Source organism: Melospiza melodia, chromosome 5, assembly GCF_035770615.1.
Source record: "Melospiza melodia melodia isolate bMelMel2 chromosome 5, bMelMel2.pri, whole genome shotgun sequence".
In the NCBI taxonomy this organism is placed as follows: domain Eukaryota; kingdom Metazoa; phylum Chordata; class Aves; order Passeriformes; family Passerellidae; genus Melospiza; species Melospiza melodia.
The window spans coordinates 82,337,723-82,357,683 of NC_086198.1; the positions used below are offsets into that span (position 1 = coordinate 82,337,723).

General features: G+C 40.0%; 2 protein-coding genes across 2 annotated transcripts in view; one reads left to right on the forward strand and one right to left on the reverse strand.

Annotated features, from left to right (window-relative positions):
- Positions 1–2,724, forward strand: part of LOC134418799 (complement C1q tumor necrosis factor-related protein 7) — a 114,841-nt gene extending 112,117 nt beyond the window's left edge. Inside the window, exons 32-34 of the mRNA XM_063157657.1 lie at positions 260–318; positions 765–942; positions 1,978–2,724. Of these exons, the coding sequence (XP_063013727.1) occupies positions 260–318; positions 765–942; positions 1,978–2,166 (426 nt within the window). The 3' untranslated portion in view covers positions 2,167–2,724. The remainder of the gene's footprint in view (positions 1–259; positions 319–764; positions 943–1,977) is intronic.
- Positions 2,725–3,609: 885 nt separating this feature from the next.
- Positions 3,610–19,961, reverse strand: part of FBXL5 (F-box and leucine rich repeat protein 5) — a 34,007-nt gene continuing 17,655 nt past the window's right edge. Inside the window, exons 6-11 of the mRNA XM_063157661.1 lie at positions 18,198–18,323; positions 17,569–17,717; positions 17,292–17,374; positions 14,784–15,506; positions 11,907–12,055; positions 3,610–4,250 (exon numbers count right to left, since the gene is read on the reverse strand). Of these exons, the coding sequence (XP_063013731.1) occupies positions 4,174–4,250; positions 11,907–12,055; positions 14,784–15,506; positions 17,292–17,374; positions 17,569–17,717; positions 18,198–18,323 (1,307 nt within the window). The 3' untranslated portion in view covers positions 3,610–4,173. The remainder of the gene's footprint in view (positions 4,251–11,906; positions 12,056–14,783; positions 15,507–17,291; positions 17,375–17,568; positions 17,718–18,197; positions 18,324–19,961) is intronic.

Here is a 19,961-nt window from a genome sequence, read left to right on the forward strand (position 1 = left end):
GAATATCACTAGTAAAAAGCCAGAAATTCCTGTACAGTTATGAAAGGTGTAAGCAGTTGAAATAATTCTGGGGGGAAAAAAACCCCAGAATTGCACACAAATATGTAGTTAAATTTTCATCATGTCTCTGTTAAAGAATAGATTCTTTTTGCATAATTGTAAACTTCTCTGAGCATTATCAAGGCAGAAACTCCTGAAGTTACATTGTTATATATTTAGAAGAGATTGCACGTTTTAATATTTATTTTTTTATCACTAGCCTGAAGAACTAACTTATGAGCATTCGGATAAGGCTGCTGCACTGGAACTGCAGAGCAGGTAATGCCACCTCCAGAACAAGTGCCATCAGTGCTAATACCAGAGCATTCCTAGGTATTCATGCCTAGCTCCTAAAAACCTGCTTTCAGTGCCAGGAGAATGGCCTAAAAATCAGAAGCTATTGTTTCAGGGCTTTTTAAAATTCTCTTCTTCAATAGAGATTGCCAGGTAGAAAGAACTAATCAGTCATTGCTCCACCATTTTACAAAGAACAAAATGCTGTGGGGGGATGAGAGGAGAGGGTGTAAACTAAAAGGTGTTGTAATTCCATGGCTTTCCATGCAGACACTGACAGTGCACTCATTACTACACAGCTGTGTTGGCTTTTCTGCATTTGTAGTTTAACTGAGGTCATGTGTGGTTCTCAGAATCTGTACTGTCTGCCAGGGGAGATCAGTTCAGATGTCCAATACTAGAACTGTAATAATCAGTCTATCTTACTGCAGGATTGAAAAAATATTAAAGGATAAGATTATGGAATGGAGACCAACGCGCCCAACACGCTGGAACAGATACTGCACCTCCACCCTGCGCAACTTTCTGCCACTGCTGGAACAAAATCAAGGCAAAGATGTAGAAGATGACCACCAGGCAGAGCTGCAAAAACAGCTGGGAGATTACAGGGTATACTGTGAACATAAATGCCTTGTGCATAGAAGCAAGAAGTTAAATCCCTAGGTTTTAGTATCACCTTCTGTGGTATAGAAGAGTATCCTAGGCTAGTTATTTCTTCTACTGCCAAAATTCACCAGAGATTTTATACCAAAGAGAAACCATTGTAATATTAATAGAGTGAAAGAGTGATGATCTGGTTTATTTCATTTGTAATGTTGAAGATAAAACAACAATGCACCCAATAATTTTATATTCTCATGTTCAGCAGAAACGTGTTGCTGCACAACAGCCACTACTGCAGTACATCCACACCAGTGCAGCCTCCCCAGCACCAGCTGCTCTGGGGCTGACTGGTGCAGCAGTTCTCAGGGTCAGTAGGAACCTGCTGCTGGTGCTGAGCAGTGCCACACACAGTCTACTCACAGGTGCAGGAGCCCACACAACATGCTTTTCTTCAGCTTTCTAGTCTTTGCTTCACTGTCTAAAGACAGAAGAAAATTGACTGATGTGCTCACTGCAGCCAATGGGTGCCTGTGCATCATTCCTCCAGGCTGTTGGAAGGGCCTTCTGCTTTCCACATGGAACACCTGGGACAGTTGGCAGCTCTGGCCAGCTCCAAAATGAGTTGAGGCTTCAGTTCCTGTTGAGCAGGAGACATTTGCACTGAAATCCCGAGCCAGGAGAACACAGTGATTTAAAACAGCCCCTGAGTGGTTTTAAGCTGCAAGGCTAAAAAACAACGAAGCTCCACTATCCATGTTCATTAATATAACTTCATTCTAGTGGATTCTAAAGAACTTCACTTACAACTTAAACCAAATTAGAGAGGAAAAATGGCAGAAGCTTCCCTGGAGTATGTGAAAAAGGGAGGTGTTATCAAATACAAACATAGGTTCTTCTAGGTTCTTCTATGCATCACCTGCATCACTTCAGGCTGGCAATAGAGAATTTGTTTTACTCAGCATGTAAATTTTTTTAACTATGTATTTATTCAGGTGCCTTCATCTTTTCTTGTCACATGTTTTCTTTTCTTTCTTGTTCCAGGTCTCTGGATTTCCTATTCATATGCCATATTCTGAAGTGAGACCTCTAATAGAAGCTGTACACAGCACAAGAGTTCACACCATTGATGTTTCCAATGTTGAATTTGCTCTGGCTGTGTATATTCATGCTTATCCCCAAAATGTTCTCTCTATATGGATTTATGTTGCTTCACTTGTGCGAAACAGGTAGTACAGACCAGTCTGAATACTGCAAGAAATTTGCTTATATAGGTGTAAATATATGATTTCTCTCACTACTGAACTATTCCAAGTATTTTAAAAATCAAATAACATGATTTTTAGTAGCTTTATTTGCCCTAAAAGCACTAATTACTGCTAAGGAAGAGACTGACAGCATAAATTTCCAGTACTAATAGGTGATTTTTATATAGTCTTTTATAGCTCCCTGTGGACCCTCACACTTTAAGCATTACACATCTCCACGTAAGTGAAATGTTTCCTTGGTATCCCTGTAGCTAGTCAGTTTATCTACAGCTCTTCTTGCTCTTCAAAAGACACTTGTAAATAAATTTCTCTACCTCAGTTCCTGAATTTTTAGCTATGAATAAATTTTATATACCTAAGAGCCATCAGTGAAGAGACCATACTTCAATTTTTAAGAGGCTGCTTCATATCCTGCTCTATTTTATATCTGTATAATGCCAGCACCAATTTTTTTAAAGGCAGAAGACATTTTCTTAAGTTGTTAAAGATGAAGGCTTTAATAAATATTTTTATTGAACCATAAGCAGAAGCTCATTCCTTTTATACAAGAATTTGATTAAATTACTTAGGAGTGTGAAATCCTTGTCTGCAAGTTAGCAAACTTGCAAGTAGAAGATTATCAAAAGATTAGTTAAAAACCAAATTCACTTTCTAGTATGTAAGTAGTTGTGCTGTTAATACTGATATACATATGCTTTTCCTGCTGTTGTCTTGCTAATCAGACTCTTCAAGTAAAAATGACACTGGGCTGAGCTTAGGAAGAAGGTTCAGCAGGACCCTGAACTTGCCTTTGTTGAATTCCAGATGGTTCCTTTGTGGCCATCTCCCCACCCTGCCCAGGGCCTTCTGAAGGGCTGCACAGCACTCAGGGGACCAGCCCAAAGCTCCTCCCAGCTTTGTGTTGTCAGTGAAGCTGCTGAGGAGGCACTGGACCTTCATTCCAGCCACTGATGAAGACGTTAGCCCAGTATTGAACCCTGGGGGACACCACCAGTGGCAGGCCTCCAGTACTCGTCCTTCACCCACTGGGCTCTCCCTCACACCACCACACACACACACTCATCTATTACTCATCTCTTCCTAGCACGTTTCACTCATCACAACAGAATTTCTGCTCCTTGCCAGTCTCCACTGCCCAGAGAGGAATCCTTCTAACTATTAAAGCAAGAAGGAAAATGCATTGCTGTCTTTTCACAGAGTTCAGATTAATGAAAACTGACTCCCTTGGAAGCTACTTCAAAAATGCAACTTAGCAGAGTCATGGGAACCATAAAACCAAATGAAAAACCCCCATACATTTTATACCATTGACAGCTCTGCAACCATGACAACACCCACTCACCTGCCCAACCTCTGCAGCCTTCTGGCATGGCACTCTAAAAGCACAGATATTCAACTGCTGCACACATTTATTTATTGGTGGGAATGTTTTATTTATGTCTTTCAAGCCCAAATACAAAACCAAATGCAAAAGGAAGGTGGCAATTTCCCTAATTTTGCAATAAAAAGAACAACTTCAGGATGAGAGAAAAGGGGAAGAAACCAGGCTGCTAAAGATGTATAATTGTTATCCAAATGCAAACAGTAAAATTCAAATTCTCTGCAGAGGTTTATATTGTACTTACGGATTCAAAATTAAAAACTAAAGTCACCTAACACAAAATAATTCAGTAAAGTACAGTTAAGTGCCAAAATTGGAATAAAGTGGCATTAAAAAAAAAAACTGAAGATTTTCCCATCTTCCCCAAATTATGTAAAATAAAACCCAACACCCTTCAAGCCAAATGAGGTTGTGAGATTGTTACAACACTGTACAGTACACTCATAATTAAGATTCTGAAGTTGTGGGCAGGGTCAGGCTAGTATACCAAGTCTCACTCCAAGGATTGTTAACACAAGATGCGAGCTGTAAGTAAAGTGCATGAGAGGAAGCCTGCTCAGCTAAATGGAGTAGAGGATCAGATGTCAGCGGTCACTCGCCAGAGCGGCAGCAGGCCCGAAAACCACACTGCAAATTCTGGCATCCACTGGCGGTTTCAGCATGAGGACCTGCACAAAAACAACACAAACGTGAAAAGAAGGAAAGGCCACTCATTTAGATTCATAATCCTCATGAACTGGTGGTGACTCAGAAAACATCTCATTTTTCACAATGCACTACACTTCACTCAGTACCATGAAGTCCGAAATGCTGCCGGTACTATCACGGTGTAAAAGCCTCACTTGGAACAGGTATTTTGAAGAGATTTTTGCTCCACAGCTTTATTTTGAAGAGATTTTTGCTCCACAGCTTAGTCCCATGAAGATAACACATCCCAAGCTACACAGAAGTACCATAAGCAACGCTAAATGAGCAACTTTATGCAAGCTGCCACAGCTTCAGAACTGAGTGGTTTTGACAGTGTATTTTTAATTCTCATTTTTCAAATTCAGATGATCATTACCAAAGAAACCATAACCTCTGAAACTGTGTCTGTGATAATGGAAACAGGTTTTTTGGCCTGGAAGTATTTTTTTTTCTCCATGAACACTTCATGGTTAGCCAGACTCTCACATACTCTTGACTGGAAATTCAAAAACTATAAATAGAATCACCTTAACATCACTGTAGTCATCAGAAGCCATAAGGCTAAAGATGAGCCATTCAGAAAAAATAATGAGTTGAAAGCACAAACCAACACTGTAACTACCCACCTCCACTTACCTTCACTTACTCCTTTCATGCAAAATGTTAAAGTGACCATGAGATAAGAAATTACTGCATTTATTCAAACAGGGTTTAAATTCCTGCAGCCATATGCCTGCTTTGAGACCCATTTACACTCAGGCTGGCTCAACTCTGGCACCCAACAAACACTGGAAGTGGGTTGCTGAGCCAACTCAAACAAGCTGGTGAAGACCTAACCAGGACAACAGAAATTTTCTCCATTTGTATGAGAAACAAATCAACAAAGATTTCAGCTGTTTTTAATGTATTTAGAAAATCTTTTAATGAACTAGGGCACCATACCATATTTGGCTTTTTACCACCTTCAACAGTAAAGCCATAATTCAATTAATTTCCAAGAGTCTGGGGTCTTGAAAACAGCTTCCTACTTTATGCCACAGACCAATAAGCAATACTCTATACTGTAAATAAATTAAGATACATAAGACTGAATGAAACCTGAAACTGTAATGATAGACTAGAGTTACAGTATAGTGAACTTTTCACTGGTCAATAAACTCATTTTCCTTTTCAAATCCTTTTATTCACCTGAACTAAATGTTGATCCTCCATGTCACTTCCGAGCTAGGGTTTGAAAGCTTCTCCGTAAGTCCTTCAGAAAGAAGACTCGGTGCTCCTGAGCAGCCCTTGGCAGAGCATGTTCTGTGCAGCACTTCCCAAGCTGGCTGACCTTCCCAGCACTGCCACAGCTGCACAGCACAGCAGGGATGCTGAAGCAACTGTCACATTTCTAGCAAAATGCTTGTTGACAAACATACAGAACCACAACATCTCAAGGAAGGGAATTCTAAGTATAATTTAATATTGTTTTCCATCCTTTTCTTGCTCATTTTGTTATTCCTCATGCTCCTAACTAGAACATACCAATTTCTAGGTCTGAGCAATGCTCCATCTAACACTACCTTCACCACTGGCAACAGCAAGTGGTGTCTAGGGACATGATGAAAGCCTATCATGCACCTTCTGTGCTTTTCCAACTACCCTACCTGTTCCATCAGGGACACTGAAGTCAATGTCCTTCAGTACTTGTTTATGGCTCAGTTGTGCGTACAGGTTTTTAACCTCTTTTTAAACCTCCTTCCACAATTCTCCACAGGACCAAGTTCCAAAGTGCACTACACTGTGCATCTGTGTAAAATTCACCCAGTGCCCTTGAGCTCTAACACTGCAAAATTTGGAGAACTACCACTGCACATTCACCTCATCTACTGCTTTCCCAGTTCTGTAACAGTCATGCTCCCTTTTCAGCCACCTCATTCCCACACTGAAACATCCAGCTTTTTGAGTGTTCAGTTCCCTAACTTTTTAGAAGGCCTCTTCTGTATCTTCTGTAACTCCAGTGCATACTCTCTCTCCTCAGGATGGGGAGACCAAGCCCACCATGCAGTGCTCCACCTGTGAGTGCCCCAAGGCTTCCAGGACCATGCACAGCACCCTCTATCTTGTTCTCACCACCCTGACGATGGTGACATTGGTGGCTTTTTGGCTGCTGCTGCAAATAGGAAAGATCTCAGAATTAGCACCAACAGCTCTCTGAAATCATTATCTGCACACTGCACCTGCCAGCTCTGAATTCTGTTTCATGCAATCACAGTTTGATTATTCCCAGCCACCCAGACCTTCAACACACATACAGCTACAGTGAAGCTTCCAGAAATCATCAGTATCACTGTCATTACTTGAAGACCACAAAGCACCACTCAAAAACATGGAAATTACTGTGTGCATTTCTTACACCACAACATAGGAGAAATGCTGGGTAAGACTAATCTCAGCACAGAACTCTTGGGAGGGGAACAGGGACAAAGTTGTCACCTCCCAGGTTCCTCTCCTGAACAGTAACCATTAAGCCCTTTCTTCCCTTTCTTCCTATCCTTTAGTTAGCTTTCAGTTTTTAAATTTAGGCCACTCTAACAGCAACTTCAGATGTGAAAAACTTGGATACTTCTAAGTAAATTGAACCATCTGAAATGCTTCTATGTTCATTTCCCAATTTATTAGGCACTGACTTACAAATTACATTAAGCATATCACAGTGAAATTTCACCCTTCTTCCCACACTGCATTTCTTGCCCCATGTTGAATCCTCATACCACCACTAACTTTCCTTTACAGCCTGTAATAAAGAATTCAGATAAAATAAAACATTCAGTGTTCAACCACATCTTCTGAAATCTGCCCTCCCTGTACTCTTTCTTATCATATATGGGCAACTCCCATCACTTGGAGGGTATTCTATGTTCTTGTTATAACAAGGCAGTAAGTATCATTAATGGCTGTTTTAACAGTAAGGCTATCTAGGTTTGAGCTATTTATGGTTTGACATGTCAGCTGATCTCCTCCATCATAAGTCATTTACCTCCTCTATAAAATCCCTAGTGCTTACTTTGCTCTTTTTTACATTTGGTACAGAGAGCAAAATTTAAATGCCTTTACTTTTGATAGCCACGGACACTGGGTTTGTTTTCCTGGCTTTATTTACCTTTGGCCTTTATTACCATTGACCTTTGGCTACATCTCTTTGGTTTTGTAACCTCTGACTTCCCCAGTCTTTCCTACTGACCTCATTTGGACCAGACTTTGTTTTAGAATTCTGTTTAAATTCAAATGGCCTCTTCAATCTTGCCAAAAGAACACGTCTCTTCTGTTTCCTCTGGACTCTGTATACGAGGTCTCCCAACTCCTCTCACCTCACTGAAGCATTAAGGTTAAGCACTCTGGTAACTGCATATATTCCTTTCATATTGGCCAGTGTGATGGTCATTTCAACCTAACAGTGGAGATGAATCACTTCCACAGAATCACAGGACAGTCTGGGTTGGAAGGGACCTTTAAAAGCCATCTAGTTCCAACCACCTTGCAATAATCACACATCTTTAACTGGATAAGGTTGCTCAGAAACCCCTTCCAGCCTAACTCCAAACATGTCCAGGGATGAGTCTTGCACCACCTTTGTGGGTAACCTGTTCCACTATCTCCCATCTTCACTTGCCCATTACTGCTTTCAGCACAGCCCAGTTAGCAATGCACTGGGTATCTAGGGGACACTGCTCCATACAGCAACTTCACACACTGCACACTTTGAGGACCAGCTGATGATCTGAATGAACTTTGACAGTTTTGATGGGCAGGTATAGCAAGCAACCACTGGGTGTTTGCAGTGTCAGGTTCTGACTCATGTAATAGAACATCTTGGCAGGGATGAGCCAGATACCATCACTGCTGGATGTAACAAGGAGCCCAAAATGTAGTCTTTTAAAACAACATGTGATGGAGGTGTGGGGAAGGAACAGTACATGCAGTGGAACATAAGAAGGCTATTTCCCTCTGTGAAAGCTTAGGAGGTGCTAGCAGTGAAGTGCTCAGTTAAATGTGTTTTGGGTTCACCTGGGAAAGCAAAGTTATTCAGATTCCCATCTAACCTGCCACAGTCTACATTACTGGTTTAGTGACTTCTAAACTGGATTACTGTAATGCTCTTTACAAGCACATCTGATTACTCAGATGCTTAGGGGACTCAGAATAGAGGTGAGGTCTGTTTACTTGTGGTGAACATATAAAGACGTTTGGTAATGTAGGAGAGGAGCAGATCTATTTGATTACTCCATTTTGTTACATGTACTAGTAGAACAAAAATTAGTCAGAATTCCCTAGAATGAAGTTTGGCATCCCACCAAGAACACATGACAACACGGATCAATACCACAGTAAAAGAACCTCTCCTGCCAGGGCAGCTGGCTGCCACCAGCATATAATATCCTTCCAGTGGAAATCCTTCCTTCCTTCCACAAATAAGTACTCACTTATTTGTGAGTACACTGGTAATCTGCAGAATTTAGACTGAGACCTACACTTGGAACACTGTGCTCCCACAGAAGTCTGCACACAGTGGTCCATGATCCTTAAAAGAACTTGCAAAGTCTTGGCCTGACAGCTGAAAGACAGAGCAACTATGACCAGTGACTTTTAAATGCTGGAAGAGTGAATAATTAGAGTCAAACTTTATTTCATTAATGCCCTATTTCTTTAATTACAGAACCTGAGGACTACATAATTTAAAAAAACCTCTAGAAACTCAATCATACTTAAATGCTGCAAAGAGCTACTGCTGCAGAAATTAAGGAGCTCATTTTTCTAATGCCAAGCTGAAAGCACTCCAGGCTTTGAAATGGAGAAACGAGTCAGAAGAATGGACACAACTGGAGAAAACAGCCTGAGGACAGTAAGAACTCAGTGGCAAGATGTAACTCAAACATTAAACTCTTCTTGCTGAGTTCAGTGTGATCCACAACCAAATTAGTTTTAGGCAAATGAAATCAGCCATTAGTAGGGATGTGCACTGACAGATTTGTTTTCAGCTGCAGCTGAGATTTATATAACTCCAAGTCTCCTGCACTGTGAAAAACATAAGAGATTCTAAACATTAGTATGCAAACCAAAAACTGAAGTGAAGCTAACAGTAAACAAACACAAAATAGATTTGGAAGTATATGCAAATTCATGGTTTCTGGTCATAAAAACTGTACCATGTTACTGGTGTGCAACAGCAGTCAGACTTAAACCCAACTACGTCACCATAGCTGCTCTACTTTTCTAATCTTGCTCTACTAAAAAGGTAGAATAGTAACTGCTGAAAATACAAAAATTGCAACCAATGTGCCTACCAAACAAGCCCTCCACAAAGACATTCCAATGAGGCTGGGTTGTGTCTAAGGGGTCCCATTAGGCTTAGTGTTGATAGGAAAAAAAAAAATCCAAATATAAGCTGCAGGTAAAAGCAAAGCCCTTATTCATCAGCAGATGACAAAGTTGTATCTTTATTATTCATAGATGGCTAAATTCCATGCTGTTGGCTCCTTGTTTTTTTCAGACAGGTTTTCCAGTCTCTGAGCCCAGAGTACAACTCCCTCCCCAAAAATAATCACTGAAATTTTCTTTGCTGGTGGGCAAAGAAAATTATGAAATTATTCTGTACATGCTTACAGATCAGTAAACTTTGTAGAGCAGTTAGTAATACAATCTGTAAATGTGCAGATAAACAGCTTCAGGTATGGATTGATTTAAACTTGCAACAGCTACTGCTTTCCCTACTTACTTTAGAAACACCAAATGATACAGAAACAGCTGCTGTAGAAATCCTGCTGCCCACAGAATGGAGTAACCCATCAGTTTCACACTGAACAGCCCTATCACAATGAAGTTTGATTGAAAATGCAAGGAACAAAACCCAGACAAAACTGCAGGGGATTGATTTATAAAGGCTACTTTCCATAAAGCCATAAACTCCTGAGATGACATTATTCCTCAAGAGATGTAAGAAGTCAGACCCTTAGAGGCTCACTGTCCTGTGCACTCCTCTCCACAGGAATAACTGTTGACCCAAAGGCATGCAGGAGGCTTTAGAGAACTAAGCAGAGCTTATAGGCTCACAGATTCCAGCAGGCAGTAAAAGGAAGGAAGTAAACAGCAAGAGGATCAGACAACTTTACAGAATGATTCAAAAATATTGTTTAAATTGAAATAATTTCTTGAGGATACTATGAAACAGCCAAGCTTTAAAGTGGTGGACTTACACAGATTTGGGCATTGTAAACTAATATAAAGATGTTTTGGTGGATTTTATAGGGACAAGATGAAAACCAAAAATGTCTGAGGACAAATTATGTCTGGTCTTACTGGCAGAAGTATAAACAGAGGAAAAGTAGCAAGCAATCGGATGTAAAAGGAACAGGATTCTAACTGGTTTTTGAAGACATCTTTAAACTCAATGCAGGAAAGAGAGTCAGTGAAGGATTTTTTAAAAAAGTACCTTAAAATTTTCAGGTGGAAATGAAAGACAACAGAAAGTAGATTTTTAAATGCTGTAGTCTAGACAGAATGCAAGAAAGTAACAAAAAGCAAGTGTCTCAAAAAAAAAAAGCAGGGTCAAAAAAGTGCATAAAGTGCAAAAATTATGGAAACAAGATAAGATTTAGTACTTTCACTTCTAATATTACAATCCAATCCAAGTGTATCATCTTGTATCTATTTCAATGGATTGAATACCAAATATCAGTACAGATTTACTTGCATACCAAAGTTTTGACATCTGATTCCCAGGCTGGGACTGCATCTCAATATAGATGCAATTATTGAGCTGGACACCATGAACTAGCAGGTAATACAATTTTGGTTTACACACAATTAGATGTACAGGCCTGTGAACTTGGTTATCATCTTCCTTTTCCCTTGCCTTCTGTTGCACTTACCTGTTTTAAATTCACACACGGAATACCAGTCACACCATGGCTCCCATCTCTAATGCTTGGAAAGCTTACTTAATAGACTGAATTCCAATGTGGAAAATACCAAAAAGACTTGCACCATGAACAGACTTTATGCATTTTTACACATCCTTCTCCAGATCCATCCCTAAGTTACTGACTCAAGCAAAACCAGAAAAAAAACTGAATTACATTTTCCATAAGGACGTGTGATGGTAGAATCAAAAATATCCTATACCAAAATTAGTGCAACATGGGAGGTTTGCATGGCAAAACACACAACATTGGTTTCCTAAAAATCCCTGCTTTGGTACCAACCTAATGAAGCCTCTGTCTGAGGTTATGACCATACAGAAAACACACAACTGCATGGTTTACAGTGGAAATATGGACAGGGCAAGTGTGTAATAGCAGTTATATGGAGACTTACTTTCTACCGCTGTTAGTTAGGCTAAACTAAGTTAAGAGACACAGGCACTAAAAATGCTTTCCTATGTAACACAGAACTGTACTAGTGTTACAAAAAAAAAACCAATCAAACAAAAAAAAGGCAAAACTGATTTAACAGTCATAATTTTGTAATTAATCTGTGAAACCCAGTGCTACACAGACATTAAAACCAGGTGAGTTTTGGTGGTTCTTTTTCTTTTAAAAACTCCCTACACCGAGCATCACTCCCCAGAAAAGCATCACATCTTCCTAGCAAGACATTACCGTTAATGTTGTCACAGTAGTAAAAGTGTTCATCTTTCAGAGAGGGGCATGCAGAAACCAGCTCCTGCAGGCCTGCCCCAGTTACAGAGAGACAGCCTGAGAGGTTCAGGTGCTCCAGATGTGGCAGTCCTCCTCCCAGAGTCAGCGCCCTGTGGGGACACAAGAGACGTTAGGAGCCCGCAGCGCAAGCACAGACACCATGCTGCACCACCCCATCACAGAGCTGCTGCACCTCCTGCAACACACACACCCCTAGGGAACCACTGAGCTTCAAACCTGGCACTTCTGTACTCTCTTTTAGAGGGGGATCACCCCTGAGCCACACAACAGACCTGAACAGATTTCTACAGAAGCAAGACTTTAGCGGGAAACCACTTTTTTATGGATGACACCAGACACGACCGACTATTTCAAAGAACTACAAAGCCATTCTTCTTCAAAATACCAATTATTTTGTCAGCTCTTCCAAAGTGATGTATACTCCTCATCTCACACTAAAATATGACACACTCCCAAGTTTGGTTATTTTTATGCTTCCCAAAGTTTAACCCTTTTTTTGTTAGACTTATTTTGGAATCCAAATTAGTGTTTTCCTAGGACTGACAGCAGAGCTTCTCTCTGCCAACGCACCCTTATTGTTCAAATGTAGTTCTCTAGCTTTCTCTGAGCGTAAGAGAATTTGGCTGCTGATTCAACAGGCACACAGATGTGCCACACCTGAGCAATTACTCCATTGAACCTGCTCTCTTCTCTGTGAGCCAGCCCAAGCTCAAGCAGAAACAAGCTCACCCACCTGAAAAAATCCCACCAGGCTTGAATCACCAAACTGCAGATTCAAGCCAGGATTTACAACTGAAGATGCCTTCAGAGCATCACTGTACAATCTTCTCCTGTCAGCAGGGAGAAGTAGAACGGCCACAAAAGCAGCCAACAGGTAACAACTCACATGGAGTAAATGGACTGGCATGTGTTTGTATTGGGGGGTTTCACTCTCTTCCCCCAGGGACTCCAGTACTCTTGTGACTACAAGAAGCACTTGTTGCACACACTCTCAGCTCCTAAATACTTTTACCCAGAAAGCACCAATAGGAAACCAGTAATGCAATTAAACCCTTGCTGTGACTCAGTGACCAAATCTCCCTTTGCTCCCACACTACTGAGTCATGAAAAACCAGACCAGTAACCTGTAAAATACACACAGCACAACCTAAGCAGCACCTAACAAAATCTGTCAGGACAAGTCCACTGCAACACCTGAAGAGAAACAAGCTGCAACACAACGCCCAGCTATCTGAAGCAAACCCTGAGGAAGGGTAACACTGGTGAGGGAGTGTCACAAGAATCACAAGTGACACCTGAATAGCTGGTACTTGTGAACATCAAATGGGGACAGAATCTCAGGAGAGACAAATTGATGCCAGCAGCACCTCACACTACTCCTCAGTTTACCAGAGCAAACAGCACAGAAATGCATGAAGTCTTCCCACTCCAAGAAGCTTTAATTAGCCCTTAGTGCTGCAGCACACCTGAGCAGGAGGCTGCAAGTACCCCAGCCTCATCCCATTTTCACTACAAAGCAGTAACTACATTCTTCTGACAATACAAAGTATCAGTGGCAACAGCAAACAGAAAATTCTGTAACTCACGAAGCCATCTCCATGTTCAAGTCAAACATTTTTTCTCCTCCTTTAACTGTTATATGAGGCTGCATTGAACATGTTGTTCTGCACATACAGAATTATCATAGAATCATTTGGGTTGGAAAAGACTCTTGGGATAATCACATCCAACTGTTAACCCAGCACTGCCAAATCCACCACTAACAGCACCAAGTGTCACAGCCTTTGAATACCTCGAGGTATGCCACTTCCCATGGCAGCCTCTTCCAATGCTTGAAAACCTTTCAGTGAAGAATTTTTTTCTAATGGCCAATCTAAACATCCTCTGGTGCAACTTGAGGCCATTTTCTCTTGTTACTTGAGAGAAGAGACCCCACCTGGCTACAGCCTCCTTTCAGGTGGGTGTGAAGAGCAGGAAGATCACCCCTGAGCCTCCTTTCCTCCAGGCTGAGCCCCCCCAGCCACTCCTTAGCAGACCTGTGTTCCAGAGCTTTCCCCATCTCCACTGCCCTTCTCTGGGAATAGTCCAGCTCCTCAATGCCTTCCTTGCAGTGAGGAGCCCAAAAGTGAGCACAGGATTTGAGGTGTGGCCTCACCAGTGTCAAGAACAAAAGGACAGTCACTGTCCTGAGCACACTATTGCTGATACTGGCCAGGTGCCACCTGGGCACACCTGGCTCCTGTTTACTCACTATCAATCAGCACCCCCAGGTCCTTTTCTACCAGGCAGCTTTCCAGCCACTCTGTCCCAGCCTGCAGCACTGCCTGGGGTGGTTGTGACCCAAGGGCAGGACCTGGTACTTCACCTCATTGAACAAACTGACCTCAGCTCATTGATTCAGCCTGTCCCTAAATTATATTGTTATCCAGACAGGTTAATCGAGATGTTACTCCAGTTTTACAGAATTTTAAGCATACTGCAGGCATAATCAAAAGATTAGTGAATCAACACAATTCCTTAACAATAAATCACTAACAAGTCTAAAAGCATTAATACTGTCTAGAATAACAAATCCACAAAAATACCTGACTTCAAAAGACATATATAAAAGATTTTACTGTTATCTCCAAAAGAAAAGCTGGAAAAACTTTTCAAGTCTAGTACTGTAACTATTTAAGAGGGAAAGACCACTTAAAACTTACCAGTTTCTTCAATAAAAATGTTTCTACTGAAATTATGCATTCATCCCAAAACGGTCCAACAAATAAAATCAGAAAAAATATCCCACAGCAAAATAGTTTGAAAACATCTCCTCACCTGAGAGCACGGTCTGTTATCTGGTAACAGCCTGACAGACTGAGGAACTGAAGAACTCGTGCAGTCTCTTCCTCTGTTTTTTCACTCCCAGAGTATGCAGAGTCTTTTTTCTCTGACTGCTTAGTCCTTATTGGTTTTCTACACAGTGCAGAGGACTCTGGAAGTGCTCGAATAGTTCTTAGTGCTGTCCCAGCACAACAAAAGGAGTGACCGCAGTAAATGAAGTCAGTAGAAGCACAGTGCTGCTGCCACCCTCTAGTCCTTAACCCATAAATGTCTCTGTTGTAGCACAATGCAGAACAATTAATATGGGATGTTGGTTCCATAAGACAAAATCCTTCAACATTCCTGTGTCTCCACTCTGCAGCATCTTCAATGTCAGCTAAATCATCTGCATCTAGCATCCACACATAAGCAGAACTGAAGTTTTCTGAGCCGTCAGGTTTAGTCCAGTGCTGCTCACCATTTCCTCCCTGAAGGAGATTTTCATTGCTGATTTCATGCAAACCATTATTCTTCTGGTTAGACTGCAGTGTAATCTCTCTGTTTTTCCACAAAGTCTTAGCACTCCTGTTCCTGCAGCTTTTCAGAATACCTCTGGTGTGATGAGTTGATATGATACCCAGTGCTCTGGAAATCCTCTCTATAGACACATCTGTAATTTTTTCACATCCAGACAGATCAAGGTGGCGTAGATTTTGACAATACCCAACTGAAGACCAACTGAAATCAGGGGGGGAAAAAAGTGATTTGGTTGAGTGGTGGTGGTTAAGTTTTTATAGGCTTTGCTCAGAAACAACTGTTAAGGCTAAAAGTACGAAAAAACACTTCACAAATAAAGTACTTTTATTAATTCACATAATATATAGAGAAGCTACCCCAGGCAGATTAGATTTGATACTCCAAGTGCTCTGTATACACCTAGAAAAATTATGTCTAGAGAAACATTAAATCATTCATGAATCAGTAACAACTTATATTTCTCCATGTACTGAGATTTAAAAAAAGTCCAAAGTTACTATATACTGAATAAATGTTTGAATAATAGATCAGACTGCAAGTACCAAATACACACATAACAATATTGAAAAACAAGTGGATTATACTCACCAGAAGCTACCACGAGACATCTGAGTTACTAAACATTAAAATTACTTCTTAAAAGGCTGAAAATACCAAACCAGCAAATTTCACCCCCAAAATTTCATCCCCAAAAAATACATCTGAGATTCCATACTCAGTTTGAAGTATTGTAACAGTTGTAATTTCTAGAATTTTGAGTTTCTCAAGTTTGGCTGAAATGACAGTGTACTTAGATCATACATCCTCCTTTCCCATTTTTCCTAGGAATACTAGATGGATTCCTGAAACAGAACCTGTGTTTCTAATTATTCCATCATTAATTAAAAATCAGACTTTTCCATTTTAACAAAAACTTACTCCCTTAGTCTTACCTTTTTCAAGTGGAATGGAAATTTTACCTACAGTAATATTTTTACATTATTAGCTATAAAAGTACGTAAGTGATTTAACTGACCTTTACCTATCCATTGTTAAAGTTACCATAATTTACTACTTTAAGTAAATTTACTATAAGTAAATTAATATTAAATTTTAATTTATATAAATAATTTATCTGATTTTACTATAAATTTACTATAAGTAATTTACCTCTATAAGTGACTATTTATATTTAGAGCAAGCCAAACTCATTTTCTGAGTTACAAATTGCAGTGTTGTAAATACAGATATATGATGAGTGGCAAATAAGGTAAATTTCACTAGATACTGACTTCTGAGCCCTGAAAATTCTATTAAGCTTTTATTTCAAATAAAACTTCTTATACAAGCTGCAGGGTGTTGCTACCAGCATCCATGCTGGTAAGATTTTGTGTGGTGCTCACACTACCTGAGAGCACTACATGATATAAATGCAGAACACTGCAATACCTGCTGAGTTTCAATACCACAGTCAGACCCACTGGTGCAGGCTCTGCATCCATACACCATCCCACTGACATCAATGACATTTCTGCAGGCCTCAGTAACACTCAGGAACCCACAGACAATACACCTAAGCCTTAGAGCTTTGCCTGTCATTTGATTGGAGTGTCTGAAATAGCAAAATTCCACACCCAGCAGCTGTAGCAGGCCAAGAGAACTTCCTTAACTGAGCAACTCCATAAAAATCTATGGACAAGTTCTTAATACTAGAGCAAAACCAAAACTATTGTTATGGGTAGGTACACACTGATAGGTAAAAAGCATCCAAGAGTGAACACAGAGAATTTTAAATGGCCACTACAAAGTTACATGTTTTACTTCATATTTTAGTGATTTGTTACCCTGGTTTAGTTCTTAGTCACAAGTCACATGGGAGTTAATAATTTGATTTATCTTTATTGCTTTCATTCTTGGCAATGGACTAAGAAATGTTTGAATGTTTCTGCCCCACATTCAAAAACCTGGATTATAAGTTTTTTTTAAAGGAAACAACAATTATCTAACCTTTCAAATACAGAGTCTGAAATATCAGTTTGAGTGAGATCCAAATATTCCAAGTTGGGGCAAAGCTCCAAGATCTGTCTAACCTGAAAAAAGAAAGGAAAATAATCAGCAAAGATACAAGCCACTAGGGCTGCACACAGTGTCTAAAGACAACTTACAAATTAGCCTTGTTTTGGACTGCAACCCACTTACACTCCCCAAACACGTCAGTTATTAATTAAAGACTGCATAGCCACAATTATTATTGGTGCACAATTAAAAGTTTCAAATCACACACCATTTTGCTGGACACTGCAGAACTGTAGGCCAGTACCAGTGTCTTCACTGAGGAGCCTACAAGCGGGAGGACATGATGAATTAGGCCATGAAGTAAACGTTTTTCCATTTGTGCTATATTAATGGCAAGTGAATCTTCAGCTGCTTCTTCTGCAAAATAAACCCAGAGAGAAAGAATTAAAATCATTAAAGGACTTGGAGAAATATTTACTACAGGTTATGTACTGCTCAGGGCAGCCCGGAGCAGCTGTTTCCAACAACTTGCTTTAGATATTGAAATTCTATCTCACAGAGCATTTATACATCCATCTATCTATCTATCTATCTATCTAGATATCTAGATATATCTATTAATTTAACATCTTAGGACAAATTTTAGATCAAGCCTAGAGTGCATCAGGATGCAAGATGATTAATCCAAACTTTCTGAAGAGACGAAGCCTAGTCTGTACCTTCAGACACATCTCCATAACTCTTCTACCACCTCTCATGTTTTCTCTTCCCTAGACAAATTAATTCCAGTCATTAAAATCAGATGCCTGCTTGTCTCCTACCAACTCCATCTCCCATTTTTCCACTCAGCTTGTTTCTTACAGCTATGTCATCTTCACCAAAATCAATTTTACCTACCAGATTCATCTATGTCAGCATCTTCATCCCATTCCTGGAAAGCACGACTTTCATCTTTTCTGTTTTTCACCCATTCCTCATCAGGTTCAGTCTCAGTATCTGCAGCAGGACCACTGTACCAATCACCTACTCACCACCACGCCCAAAAAGAAGAAGGAAAAAAAAGTTAATAAAAATTTCTCACTGCAGCAGAAATCAGCACTGAAAGCTTTTCAGTATACTGTGACCTGATTTAAGAGACATAAATGAATTTCAAATTCATCTCAACTAAGACTGGACTAAACCTTAAAATAATTATTTGTTTGATCTTTATCCTTAAGCTTCAAAAGATTCTTAGAATTTGTTTCAGTACCACCCCAGAAGTCACAGCTTAGTCTGCCTGTCTGATACACACCTGCTGTCCTCACTTAGTAGGGACCAATGTGATCACAAAAATAACAGAAACAATTATGGAATATTTGGACTGTCTAGGTGCTCAAGTTCCTTCTGGTAAATAACTATTCATCAGCTTTTTGTTTAATACTTGGTTGAAGAGATCTCTCTTTTCCTCTGAAATATCACAAATATACAGTTAACCAGCCTTGTTTTAGCCCCTGCATATGACAACTCCAAGACCACAAAACACCAAATTCTGCAAGTATCCTACTTAAAACAGCTACAGAATACTTGTAACATACATATGACTCAAATCAATACACAATCATTTTTTAGAACATCTGGATGAACATGAAGATCAGCAACAGCTCTGCTGTTTTAGCTGGTGGAGCACCCCTTCCCCCTTGAGGTTACTGCACAGGCATTAATTTACTTCCAGTTTGGATATATGGCAGCACTGGGCTCAGGATAAGCAGCTCTGCAGCCTCCCTCAATGTACACATACTGAAAAACAAACCACCTTATTGAACTGTCTCACAGGGGGGAACCCTACTCTTCCTAAAGCAAGAGCAACTCCTGTTGAGTCATAGCTAAAAGAACAATGTTTCTTCTATGAATAACACAATGCTATTGTGTTATTGAAATCCTAATTGACTGTCAACCATGAAGGTTTTGGTAACATTTCTCATCATCTTTAATCCATCTTCATATTGCATAAGAAGCCTCAGAGGCCTTCTGTGTACTAGGAGGGGAAAAAAAGTAAAAAATTTAACTAAGCCTACATAAAAATACAATTTTTTTCCCCTCCCTGTTGCAGTAAATCCCATCTGAGAAGCTTCCACCCAGTTAGAGCACTTCTGTACAAACAACTGTAGTAGTACAAACAGTACATCACGAGAGCTGCTTCCTGTGTTGTGCCAAATCAGATTTAGAAGCACTCATTTTAGCAGTTGCCTATTACCTTGTTTTTGTTGTGTGTGTGTGCAGCACTGAATTATCAAGACACTGTGCTGCAAAAGCAAATTTAAGAATTTGAACTTTGGAGCCTCTCTACTCAGTCTTTGGAAGCTCAGGAACCAAACTATTGCTTTCAGGAAGATTTACCCAAATAAAAAAAAAATCAGACCAAGAAGTTATTTAATTCCTCCCTGCCTTGTACAAATTTTAGAAGCCATAAAGAATTTACTTTTTATGTATCTCTAAAGCTAAATTATATAAACACAACTTTTTCTCTTAAAATCTCAAATGCATACAAAAGACTTATTAAGCAGCACAGGCTTTCTCCTTTCACTGAACTACACTGACGTGACAGCACTGAGAAGCCTGCAGTTCCACACTCCAGTGATTCTTTAATACTCACATAAATATGGACATAAGGCTACAAATACA